General features: G+C 28.5%; 2 protein-coding genes across 2 annotated transcripts in view; one reads left to right on the forward strand and one right to left on the reverse strand.

The window, feature by feature from the left end:
- LOC111619843 (rho guanine nucleotide exchange factor 18-like) overlaps positions 1-10,451 on the reverse strand; it is a 261,855-nt gene extending 251,404 nt beyond the window's left edge. The window contains exon 1 of the mRNA XM_023361663.1: positions 10,307-10,451. Coding sequence (XP_023217431.1) covers positions 10,307-10,313 — 7 coding nt within the window. The 5' untranslated portion in view covers positions 10,314-10,451. The remainder of the gene's footprint in view (positions 1-10,306) is intronic.
- A 1,290-nt stretch (positions 10,452-11,741) lies between these two features.
- LOC111619829 lies at positions 11,742-13,496 on the forward strand. The gene is made up of 5 exons (XM_023361648.1): positions 11,742-11,798; positions 11,904-12,255; positions 12,653-12,722; positions 12,803-13,117; positions 13,253-13,496. The coding sequence occupies exons 2-5, from the start codon at positions 11,930-11,932 to the stop codon at positions 13,334-13,336; spliced, it is 795 nt and encodes a 264-aa protein (XP_023217416.1). The 5' UTR covers positions 11,742-11,798; positions 11,904-11,929; the 3' UTR covers positions 13,337-13,496.
- The last annotated feature ends 263 nt before the right edge of the window (positions 13,497-13,759 follow it).

Raw genomic sequence — 13,759 nt, forward strand, 5'->3', positions numbered from 1 at the left:
AATTAAATATTTTTGCTAACCACTGGCCTTGATTTAAAATTGCCAGTCAAGACACCAATGTCAGCCAGGTGACAACCCCAGATGTACAGTACAGTACATCGTATGCTTCTCAGAATAATAATTAATATAATTACAGTAATTTAAAATGGTAGCATTCATTTTAAAAGCTCCTGTATATTTAATAGAATTACAAGAAAGTGTCACAAAATAAAACCAATAGGAAACAATATAGCCAAATTCATGGACTACAGAAAGCTGTAATAAAAATGTCAAATTATACTAAATTTTAAGTCTAATTATATATTTTTTGGAGAAAACTTTTTAAGCATTGAATCTGCAAGGAAATTTCAGAACCTATTCACAAAATTAACATTCTTTTCATCCTATGACAATTCCTTTAATCATAACAGTGACCATGAAATTCTTCATACATTTAGCTAATCTATAGTGCATTAAGTCTATTACTTCTATCCAGTGGTGATATTCGAAATATTTAACAAAGGGTTCGCTAACAGAAAATTTTTCCTTAACATTTTTTTTTCGCTCAAATGGTGCATTAGCAACATTAGCGCAAAAACTGACCTTAAGATACCCATATAAATAAAAACGATGCGTTCACAAAATTAAGTCAGTTAAAATTTAACATTGTTTATGCCAGAGCTATATTTTTTTTTTATAAATAATAAAAAAAGTATTCAAAATGATTTATTTTGTATATATTTTATTACGACATGCGCACGTGGGATTGTGGGATCTCTCTTATGACTGGATTTAGTTTCAAGAACTCTCTTGAGTCGATCACGATTGAACCTCGTTTCAGTCGAGATTGAAACAATCGAAGGAGGTCGCGCCAAGGCGAACGTGGTATAAGGCTCTAGTTTAGTAGTGTTACAGAGTATAATATGTATATTTTAATATATTTTTTAAAAGAAACAAAACCACTGAGAAATGTTATGTGTGTTTAACAAGGTTCGGAAAACTTTGAAACTGTTAACAACGGGTTCGGCCGAACCTGTGCGAACCCGCTGAATATCACCACTGCCTATATCCTAATTAATAGTTTCTTTTTTCTTATATTTACAAATAATAAAGTAAAATAGCAATACTAATTTTATAATCACTGCAAAAATATTTAATACATTATTATGGTTTATATAATATAATTATATGTGAATTTTTCACATATTTTTGATAAGAATTATTTGTTTCATATATATGTTACTGTGAAAGACCAAAATTACAGAATGTCGATATTCTCCAGTGAATGTCGACACATACAAAATACGTCGGTGAAAGTCCGAATAGTTGGTTATATTATTATACATTCAAACAATTGCCGGTGTATGTCGACAAGCACAGATAAGCTTCGGTGGAGGTCGCATGACACACAAGAATCCGATGTCGAAAGAGAGGCGACAGTCTGTCGCCAAATACTTTGTGGATAACGGACATGGTCGTACCTTTTTTCCCGGCAACGGTTTGGTGAAAACTGCCCACTTTGTCATTGGACGGCGTTTTTGTTCTTTTGATCCCATGAGGTGGGGATCGGTTTGTCAGGTCGAGTGGCAGAGGATGAGAGGGGTCATTGGTAAGGCGTCGGCGATATCTGAATAAAAGACACCATTAACAGATCAGTTCGTAATCATGTAATAACGTAATCAGTTTGTAATTTGTAAAGAAAAGTTACTTTCCATAGATGAGATTTCTTCTCAAAAAATATCGTTGAGAGAAGCAGCTGCAGCTAATTTGAAAAGTGGAGAGCAAGGCTATACATGCTGTCATTGCAAAAAGAAGTGTTCCACGAATAAATGCAGTTGTAAAAGCAAGAGATTCTTGTGCAATTCAAAGTGCCATAACAGTTTAAGTTGTTGCAATAAATAAGACTGTATAACATTAATAACATTAATTATATTAAAAGTTTTTTCAAGAGAAATAATCTTAGGATAATAAAGGCAGATAAAACAAAACAATTAGTAATTATAGATATGATATTTAGCAAATATTTCATACATACACAAAAACGACTGTGTGAATGCTGACATTCACCAGAGAATGTTGACATTCGCCAAATATCGGTCATTCACAGTAACATATATATATATATATAAATGTTCCAGCAAAGGAAAAAGTCAAAGTCGTAAATTATTTTTTAAAACATGAGGAATTTATAAAATTAATATTTACTATACATTTAAAATATATATATATATATACATCAAATACACTATAAAAAATTTTTAAATACCACCCAGGCAATTAAACTCCTGGATTCAAATAAAACCCAGTCTTGGAATAACCCTTGAGAATAAGATGCTGTTAAAAATAAATCGTGGATTTAAAAGCATGGGAAACATTAAAGTATTGCACTGTATAGGGTACTTTCAATGACAGGTAAGAAGTTTAACTAAAATTCTACCTGTTGAAATTGTCTAGAGTCAAATAGTACTTTCTATTCCAAGATTCATAAGAAATTGAAGTAGACACAAATGACAACATAATCAAACTGGAATAAGCTGAATTGAATTAACTATGAAGACAGTAATAAAATAGCTAATTCTTAATCATATTACATAAAATTATCAATAAATTATCAGAAATTACAATTTCAAAATATATTTTCTATGTAAGTTATATAAGTCTTATATAACTTACATAGAAAACTTCTTCATAGATACTTCTTCAAATTCTTTCTAGTATTTTATTTAATAGAGTACCAAACATAAAAGGAAAACAGCTTCCAAACAGTTACAGTTCATTGTAATATAGCAATCTATAATCATTATTTCTGAGAAAACTCTTCATAACATAATATGATCAAATTGAAACTGAATATATATCTTAATAACATATATGAGAATCAATAATTACAAATGAGATTCATAATTATTCTTAAAAGCTATTTTGTTTATGAAATAATAAAAACGAGCATATCATCATATTGAAACTGCATGTGTTTCATGATTTGTTATTTTAAAAAATTTCATATATTAATCTGTGCCAAAGCATTTCGAGATTTGATATTCTCTTAACAGATTTTTCAAAAAAATCAGTGTTTTCTATTGACAATGAAGCTGCATAATTTTGATGTATTTTTTTATTAATGTATTTATTATTTAATGATATCTTTCCATGTAAAAAAATAGTGAAGGTTTTCTAACCAATTTCTTTTTTAATTATCAGAAATTATTCATATACAGATATTTCAAAATAAACCTTTAAATCCAGCAAAAATGATTTTATTACAAAACTGATTTTTCAACCATAATTGAATGGTCATCTTCAGACTTCACTCATGATTGTAAATGTTAGTGTTTGTTGGATTTAAAGGCTTGTTTTTTTTTTATCTGGTTACAAACTGTCATATTCATATTCAGATATTATAATGGGAAAAAGTAAAATTTCAGAAAACATTTTATAGGAAACCATAGAAGCTTTATAATTGAAAAGTACGGTCATTTTCTACAAGACGAAAAGTATTTCAATTCCTCTATCAAGAAAGAGGCCACCCATATTTGGAAAGGTCTCTTTCTGGCAGCTCATTAGCTACAATTTTTTGTTTTGAATAAAGAAAAGATATTTAAAGAATATTTGATATAAAGACTCATTATTTATGAACTTGCATGAAAAAAGTAATAAAGTAGTGGTACACTAAGAATTTAATCTTGAGGGGATCCAAGTTGAACAAAAAAAAGTTTTAATGTGAATTCAATAAAGTGCCAACGTTATATGACTGCTAATTCATAAGTAGTGTAGAAGACAACAAAACATAAATAAGAAAAATGAATTTTAATTAGGAAAAGATTTTTGGAAAAAAATTTTTTTTCTTGGAGAATGCCAGTGTCCCTCTAGGTGCACCACTGAAAACATTACCTCCAGACAATTAACATCTGATGCATGTTGATATGAGAGCAGAATCAGACAGAACATGTGCAAAAAAAACCTGGTACCTCAAACTACATATCAGGATATCATTCCATACCGGAAGCAGACACCATATGGTCAGAACCACCTAACTTCATTTCCATAATACCACTGACAAAATGTAAACAAGAATTTAATGATGTAAGAATATGAGAGTTCAAATATTTTCATCAGTTAATATGGCAAATATTTAAAGACTGAATGTATTTTTTGTAGCATATCATCATATACTATATGAAAGACAAAAAGAAAACTGATACAACTAAAAGAACAGAATTATTTTAAAGTTAAAATTAAGTAGCAGGTACAAGATTTTCTTCAAAATTTTCTACATTTTGAAGAATTTATTGGGCTTGGAGTGGAACTTGAACCTAAAATGTTAAAAATTAAAGGCTAACTTCTAATTTTAGCTTGTAAATTATTAGTTATTAAAAATTAATTTCTAATTATTAATCTTAGCACATGATGGGAAAATTAAATGTTTATACATAAACCAAATCTCAAATTAATTAAAAATTAGCTTAATTATACCATAACAATAATCCAATTTTTAGGTAGGCTACATTTGGTTTTAAATAAGATATTTGATAAATAAATCTCAATTCAAGTTAACAGTCATATAAAAATTATAAATATCTTATACATTTAGCTTTTTACTGAATATAATGCCATATTTTATTTCTATAAATTAAAAGATTTTAAATAAAACAAATGGATAAATAAATTGATTTTTAATTTAAAAATTATTATTAGAGGCAATTTTATTTTTTTGACATATATGTACATATCCTCATGCTCAAAAGGACGAGCAGTAGGCAAAAAGAGACTACAGTCTCTTTTGAAGAGACTTAAAATCTATAATCCAATAATATCTGAAAGTAAACAAAAACAAAAAGTTAAGACAAAAACGCAACTTTTAATACGTCAAAATAGGAGAAAGCTTAAGTAACAGCACATGTAAATAAACTGTTGAACCTAAAACGAACAGTACATTCTTAATCAGAAAAGAAAAATAATACACAATAGTAAACTTACACATATATTATGTGATTAATGTTATACAGTCTTATTTATTGCAACAACTTAAACTGTTATGGCACTTTGAATTGCACGAGAGTCCCTTGCTTTTACAACTGCATTTATTCGTGGAACACTTCTCTTTGCAATGGTTAAAAGCAAGGGACTCTTGTCCCTTGCTTTTACAACTGCATTTATTCGTGGAACACTTCTTTTTGCAATGACAGCGTGTACAGCCTTGCCCTCCACTTTTCAAATCAGCTGCAGCTGCTTCTCTCAACAATATTTTTTGAGAAGAAATCCCATCTATGGAAAGTAACTTTTCTTTACAAATTACGAACTGATTACGGGTATAAAGCTGCTTGAGGGTACCATTTGTGTTTGCTAATTTATAAAAGTCAGAGTCTTCTATTCCAACAACAACCGCCAACACATTTCGGGCATCTGTACACAGTCGATATCAGGGACTTGTATTCGTATGGTATCACCAATTTGAGCAGAAGAAAACAGCAACGAATTTGGCGACAGACTGTCGCCTCTCTGTCGACATTGGCTTCTTGGGGTCATTTCGACTTCCCCCAAAGCTTATCTATGCTTGTCAACATACACCAACAATTGTTCAAATGTATACATTGGGTGATCGGTTAACAAACATAAGCCATTCCAAGACTTTGTTCGTTATCCAAATTGTTCATTAACCGATTATCGATTTACCATAGGTTTTTATGAGAATTTGATTAATTCATTCTGGAGACCCCAAAAAATAAAAAATATATACTTTCTTACTATGTTTATTTATATGTAATAATATATATACAGTCTTGCATTTTTATTAGTCATGTTTTTTCCATTTGTGGAGGTTAAAAAATCTGTCTAAGGTCAATTGCTTTTCTCTCTTCAGGATTTTTCGGAAGTAATTAATAGCATTGTAATTGTAGAGATCCCCAAGCCTATTAACCTCACCCTGGTTTGGATGTCATTCTAAGACTGTTGTTCTGACATTTCTGATATCCTCTCACTTCTTCAAAAGATCTTTAATAGCAGACATCGGCATTAAACCTCTTTTTCAGAAGAAAACATATCTCATAGAGTTTCTTAGTATTCTTCTGTCATCAGATGCGTTTCGGTTTCCATTATGAGCTTTTCAATGTTTTTTATTACTCACATGTGATTTTGTCACTCCTTTAGCTGCTTGAGTCTTCTTGATTATACCATATCTTCCTTAGATAAGATTTAACTACCGCCTACTATAGACCTTTCAAGCCATACTGCCCAGCAACATCAGACATCTTTGGCCCACTCTCTATCTTTAATATTATACTCTCACTTATCGAAAATAAAAACCCATGCAAAACTTAACAAGAGCCCGTGCAACAGTCTCATGAATACTATAAAAAAAAATTGTTTCTGTCAGAAAAATAAAAGACTGGAATTACTAGGGAGTATTTCAAAGTTCGAGAAATACTATCTAATCAGTATATACCGGGTTGAGGGTCGATGTCGACATCTCCCACGCTCCGAAAAGTTTCGGACTGTTACCCAAAGACAAGGGAAGATCAATTGGTATCCATTATTTTACGTCGCTTCTTCTTGTGTTTGTTCTGTGAGGTGTTCATTATCCGAACATAAAAATCTTTTGCGAAAGTGTTCGTTATCCAATTTGTTCATTAACCAATCACCCACTGTAATAATATAACCAAATATTCAGTCTTTCACCGACATATTTTGTATGTGTCGACATTCACCAGAGAATATCAACATTCTCTAATTTCGGTCTTTCACAGTAACATATATATGTAATAAATACAAATCNTTTTCCAAATATATATATATATATATATATATATAACTTATATATTCATAAGACAAATTTATAAATCCATCACAGAAATAATAATCTGTCTAGTATTGTAAGATGCAATATTAGAACATGTAACATTGCAGAAAATATTTATTTACAAAATTTTTGTATGTATTTTAGATCTTTTAAAATTATTTTATCAGCTTAGAATTTTCACATTTAGAAATAAAAATAATTTAAAAATTTTTCAATCAATAATATGCTTATATATTAAGTTTTTTTCAAAATTTTCGTAAACTTTTATGTAATTTCCATTAAAAATGAGAAAGTCTACATGAATAATAATATTTCAACATAAGAGAGATTTCTCATTATTTATTTTCTAATCTTTTCCCCTTCTTTATGGAGAGTTAGCACTTGTCCTATTTTTGTTAAAAGAATAAAAGTTAAATTTATTAAAATTTTTAAAAGTGTATTATTTTGGTAAAATATTAAAAAGTGCTTAATTTTAATTAAAAATTTTTATTAATACCATTTTTATTTTGAGAAATATTGAAAATGTTTTCTAAATAAGCTCCAGTTAATTATTTGAAATTAAATCCAAATAACGACAAATCAATTATCGAAAAACTAATTAAGCAATATCTTCTGCAAATACAAAAAATTAGAACAATACACTGTAAAACCATATCTTTCCAAACTACTTTGGATTAAAATCAACATATTCTAATCTCTCAACTATCAAGAAAAAATTTGGTACAATAAATCATACAAAATAAATTATATTATCTTCAACATATACACCAAAAAGAGGACATCAACAAATGTCTGTAAATAAAACCCAGTTTTCCATGTCAACATATGTTTCTTATTGAATTCCATAATTTTAAAAGCATTTGTAAATATTTATAAAAGATAAATTCTAAATTCATTATTTATAAATATTACAGATAATATTTTTATAAAATAAACTTCATAACTTTACTGCTATTTGACAATTACATTTTTAAAATTATTATTTCTTTCTTATTTTGTAAAATAATTAGTAAAAAATAGTAATTGTTTTATAATATTTGTATAGGTAAGATGATTTAATCTATATATAATCTTTACAATTTATTCAGCTAATAAAAATTAAATAGGCTACATCTATTTTTAAATAATTTCTTCGAAATATATTTTGTTTCTATTGTTTATTAATGTTTTTGATAAAATTTTGATTATTTTAAATTTATTTTAATAAATATTTGATATAATAATTCAAATTTACAAAGAAAATCAAACAAGAAAAAACAATTTTTATATGTCTAAAACAATTTTTATATGTCTAAAGAGATTATTTTTTTTGAATTTACAGACATAGGAGATAAGATAACATTTACTAAACTATAAAATAAAGGAAATAAAAATTTTCCAAGCTTTTGTCTCCGATTAAAAATTATTTAAAAAAATTTATCCTCTTTTCATTTTTATTTAAAAGTTATCAATTTGTCACAATTGTAGTTAGATAAATATAAGACGAATATTTTCATCACGGCCCAAACACATTTACATGAACATTTTGTTACGTATTAAATAAAATTACTTCTTTTTATTAAGTTTCGGCACAATTTAGTTTTTTACAAAATAATCGTCTACGTACGAGCTTTCGTAACGACCCAAAATAGTAAACTGCCGACAAGTCGCCGAATTTAAATCATTACTAATCAATTTATCTTATTAAATTGAATTAAATGACAACTTTACTAAATTACCAAAAAAGTTACAGTTTCTCATATTTATTACAAAGTAATTTATTCTACATTTCAAATAAATGCTACATTTTTTTTTTTAACTAATAAATTAATTCTAATTTAATTTTACTATCCATTCTTCATTTCAAATAATTATAACTCAAATGTTAAATTAATATAAAATAATTTTGGTAACTTTTTTAACATTTAATGCAATAAATATTTACTTTAATTAAACACAAAATTAATTATTTATATTATGTTTGAATAATCTCATATCCTTTAAGTAAAATGTAATAGTAAAGTCTAAAAGGAACAACTTCAATTTTATTACTTCCAAATAATTTTTATCATTTGATTTAAAGAAAAGATTACAGAAAAATCTATAAAATCATCAAAGATATATATTTTTAATGGGACTTTTATATACTTTAATCGTTTTAAAATCAGAAAATAAGTACGGTAAAACAATTATTTAAATATAAAAATTTTATATTTATTTTCATAATTACGAGTTAGCATAAAAGAATGATAATCTTTTAAATTAGAAACAAGAATTTTTTTTTAAAAAACGACGGATGATTATTGGAGAAAAACACTATTAAAATAAACAAAAAGTGTTTATCTTATTAAAATTTCCTAACGAAAGAAATTATTAGAAGCCTATAATTGTGTTAAACGTCATAGATTTACCGGGAACGAGTTTGACTACAATATATTGATTTATACGGTAACGCGATACTCGTTATTCGTTAATATTAATTAATAAATTAAATTTGTGTATTGGATTACGTTACGGAATCGATAACGTATCTAAATTAAAGCGACGGTGACTTTTGTCGAGTCCGCACGACTTGTCAAAATCTCCGTTATCTTCCAACTTCATCAGTAGGAAGCGGCCAGCTTTTCCTGGTCAGTACATAATAGAAAGTTTAGAATTTTTTGATTTATTTCCACCGCTTAAATAAACAAACTGCCAAAATCGTTTTTAATATTCGTCTCTACGCTTAATACGCTTTTAAAAACAGCGCGGACTATCCGCACCCCCCGCTACAATTTTATTAATATTTACGCAAGTAAATATTGCGAAAAAAAACAATGCTATTTTTTCCCGCAATATTATAAAGTTTAAATCGCTATTTACTTCAAATTTAAAATAGACTTCATTCGAAATTTATAAAATAAGCTTACCCATAAATAAATATTTAACAGGATACATTTTTAAATTACAAACTTTTACAGTTATTAACGAGAGTGGAATGGAAACATATGACCTACGCCATTATAATGATTGTCTATGTTAAACGGATTATAAATCACTTTTTAAACAGTACGTACATTTATTTTAAATTATATAAAATGTACGTACTGTACTGTACTTAATTAATATCGCAACGTATAAAATCAAAATGTAAAAAAAAAATTCTATACGAACCTATATAAACACGTGACGTACACTTATATGTAAAAGAAAATAGTAAAAATATTTATTATAATTTTATTCGGCAGAAAAGCCGTAAAACTTTAATAAATAAAATGTTTAAGTAAAAATAAAAAAGTAATGAATTTAGTTTCCGAGGCAACCATTTTATTACGAGTTGGACTCGATATTTAAATATATAATGAGGTTTCGAGTAAATTAACGTTGGAAAAATCGACGGTTTTGGCCGTAAATGTAAACGAAGGAAAACTTTCTTCGACTCTCGCACAAAGTTTGGACTTTTAAAGTCAATTTGGCCAGAAGCGAGCGGAAGTATAGTTACGCGGAGAGCTGTCAGATGTTAAAACCATTACTTTATCCACCCGATCGTAGGCGAAATACCAAAACACTTACCGATCATGTAATATTACATCCAATTGTTGAATAGAAGTATTTTAAACCAAATTCTGGCATACAACATAGTTCCTTTCACTCCACTTGTAACTAAATCGACGTCGGATAAAGCAAACGACAACCTAGGCCGTCCGACCAATCGAAAACTTTCCGTACGTTACGTAGTTACCTATTCCCCGCCTCATTGGCCGAAAAGATTTAAACCCGGTGACGTTCGATTATTTAGTTAGATTATTGGTTATTAAATAGTATTACTCGCTTTTGACGTGACGTAATTGTAACGCTTCGCATTATTGGACTATATAATCAACAGGTTGCTTACGTCATCAGAAATTAAGTGATTTTTTTTCGTGTTTAAATTTTGAAATTTTAAAATGCGTTTTTAGTTAAGTAAAATGCTTAAAATATCGTTTTAATATAGAAAATGGCGAAATAAAAAATAACGTATGTGTATATATATATATTTATAAGTAAGCACGGGTTTTATTATCTACCTTTGCGTAAAACTATAGAAAAGTTTAAAAATTCTTCCGGTTATAAATGTCGCGCGCACCACGCGGATTACCTATTTGCCACACGGTATGGCATATTTCATTTATTAACTGTATGATTTATTATCCGAGATTGTTTTCCGCAGGATAGATTGAGAAAAACACTCCCTATACTGTCCCTCTCTTTGGGAGGTGAAACAGGAAATGCAAAATCACGTTCCTCGTTCAGTCCCTATTACAAGCCTCGGGGTTTCAGACAGAATATTGGAAAAAAAAGAAAAAAAAAACTATTTGTATCGCATCATCTCCTTACTTCTAGAACTTCTTAAATAACTTATAGAAGTCGAACGGAAACTCCGGTCGATATTGTAATTTTCTTAACTTCTGGCAAAAGTTGACGCGTGGAAATATTGCACAAAGCTTTGCTTTCTCCAAGTTCAATTTACATTTTAAATGTTAAATGGCATCTGGAAATAAAAAATAAAGAAAAGTTTCGTTTCGAAAATATTCTCCATTTTTATATTAATAAAATATTTACAAACAAAATATACTTTGAGATTTTTATACCAATGCATTGCATCGAATGTATCGAAATTTTAGAATTATTTTGGGGTTTAAAAATGAAACTTTAATCGATTTTTCTTTAAAAATTTCCGACTTTTTAAATATATATTTTTCTACTTTTGTTGCAAAAAACTTTGAAAAAATAAAAACAAATGTTTAAATTCCTGTAAATTTATATTTTTAAAAAGAAATTAATAGTTAAAAAATAATATTAATTTTATCTTACTTTACTTCGGTATATTTTATATATAAGTATATTAATTAACATTTTTTATGCATTAATTTTTAATATTTTCAAATGTAGATGATTTTTATCAGAAAAAATTAATATATAAACTTATTTTTTTAATTAAATAATATATCTACTTTGCAAATGTATTATTGTACTTTGTATTGTTAAACTATTTCGAAATTTATTCTGAAAGAAAATCGATGAGGTACAGTGCATTCGTGAACTTTGAATAATTTAAAAATAAACTGAAGGTCGGAATTTTAATTAAAATAACGAAATTTAGATTTGCAGTAAATTGTTTTTTTAATAGAATATAATAGCCTATATACGACGGAGATGTTTCTGAATAATTCAAATACGAATTCCTCTTTCTCCACTTCGGACGAGGATGAAGGATACGAACACGCTACGTGCTCCATAGACATCACGACATTTCAAAATTCTTCTTCCGAAGAAATTCAATCTTCTGTCAATTTTAACTTCGAAAATTTAGATTATTTAGTGGATCCGAACGATGTTAATAAGTTAATGAATGACTTGAAGCAACTTCAACCCGCTTTTGGTTCATCCGTCATTAGCGAATTGGAAGAGGATGGGGATGCGGATGTTGATGGCAATGAGCGTGACCAGAATGTATCCCGAAAGTCTCTAGAATTTAAAGAGTTCGTTAAAATCTTATAAGTTCTAATTAATTTAATAGTATTCTCTAAAATGAGAGATGTAAATGGAATTTTTTTTTAAATTAAAAATGATATTATTTTAGTAAGTTCCGATAGATGGCGGCAGCTATCTTAATCATAAACATCTTGTTAATTCTAATTTTAAAAAAAATGCTTTAAATTAATCCGATCTCACAGAAATAGTCATGATTTTTCTCATCTTTTTGTTTTAAAATTTTTAGAAATAATTTTATTCAATAAATTATAAATCAGAGTTACTTTTAAACTTTATTTTTACGTTTTTTGCAATGAAAATGATAAATGTTGTACTAAAGTATGGCTTTATTTCAAGTTAATTTAAAATATTGCAGTTTATTAAAATATTTACTAACATTTACAGATCAGAAGTAAGAACTATGAACGAAGTTAAACTGAAGACAAGCATAAGCGTAGATAAATTACTCGAAGAGGTCATTAAAGTTAACCACTCCAAAAAACTGGGTTTCGCGTATAATATTAATAATTAAATTTTGTAATAATCATTAAACAGGTGAACGAGGTTAAGAACGCCGTTTCTGAAATTTCTTCTAAAAGTTTCAGTTCCGAATTAAGTTTTAATCGGTTATTTTTTCGGCGGGGGAGTGAAGAATCAATTGAGCAATATTACAACGAGCGACGCGGTTCCGTTCAAGAAGTCGAGAAAGGTGCCGCTACGTCTTCTCACGCTATCGATTACGATAATCCGGTAACCGATAAGAAATACAAGCTTAAACAGAGCGAATCCGTGCCCGAAACACTAAATAATTCGAGAGAAATAGAAAACTTGAAAAGTATAGAAAAATATATCGATGGCTTAATAGAGAAGGTAAGCCGTATTGCCGTTCATCGGTAATCCCTTAATTTCAAAGATACGACTTAAACAACATCGCGATACAGTTACGTTACTAAAATTATGAGGTATAAATCTGCTAAATATATTTCAATGTTATTTATTAATTAGTTCGAGAAGATCGAATCGAAATTGGGAAAGCTCTGGGATTCTCATCCTTCCTCCGATGTTAGAGACGAGATATTTCTTTCTTAGTGTATACTGAAGTCTATTGATATTGTAAGAATGATTTCTATGAGATAATCTGAAGCTATACGCGTTAATTTCTACTTTCTCGTAACTCATATGTTAAAATTGCCGATCTCATTATTTTAATTAAACTAATTGGTAATGCTGTTAATTCTTTTTGGTTTGTTCGATTTTAATATTTATCACGTGTCGACGAATACCCTCGTATAACACGGTGTTCGAATTTTTATAAATTCTCGTATAGCGCAAAACTCTGTTATAGAGGATTAGAAATGGGACCCGATGACCCAAACTTCAGTCCCGTGCTCGAGATTAAATCCGGGTGAGCGGCTCCCCCGGAAGTTTTTGTAAACGGTCTGTTCAAGATACGTTGGGCCCATACTTTACCACCCGGATTGATCGAACCCATAATTGACTTATTAAAATGGC

Source organism: Centruroides sculpturatus, unplaced genomic scaffold, assembly GCF_000671375.1.
Source record: "Centruroides sculpturatus isolate CEXI.00-Female unplaced genomic scaffold, Cexi_2.0 scaffold138, whole genome shotgun sequence".
NCBI classification, from domain to species: Eukaryota; Metazoa; Arthropoda; class Arachnida; order Scorpiones; family Buthidae; genus Centruroides; species Centruroides sculpturatus.

Excerpts from the sequence above, each read along its gene's own strand:
- LOC111619829 (XM_023361648.1), top strand. The coding sequence starts at position 11,930 with ATGTTTCTGAATAATTCAAATACGAATTCCTCTTTCTCCACTTCGGAC. Across the intron at positions 12,256-12,652 it reads AAGTCTCTAGAATTTAAAGA|ATCAGAAGTAAGAACTATGA; the intron begins GTTCGTTAAAAT and ends TAACATTTACAG. Across the intron at positions 13,118-13,252 it reads TCGATGGCTTAATAGAGAAG|TTCGAGAAGATCGAATCGAA; the intron begins GTAAGCCGTATT and ends TTTATTAATTAG.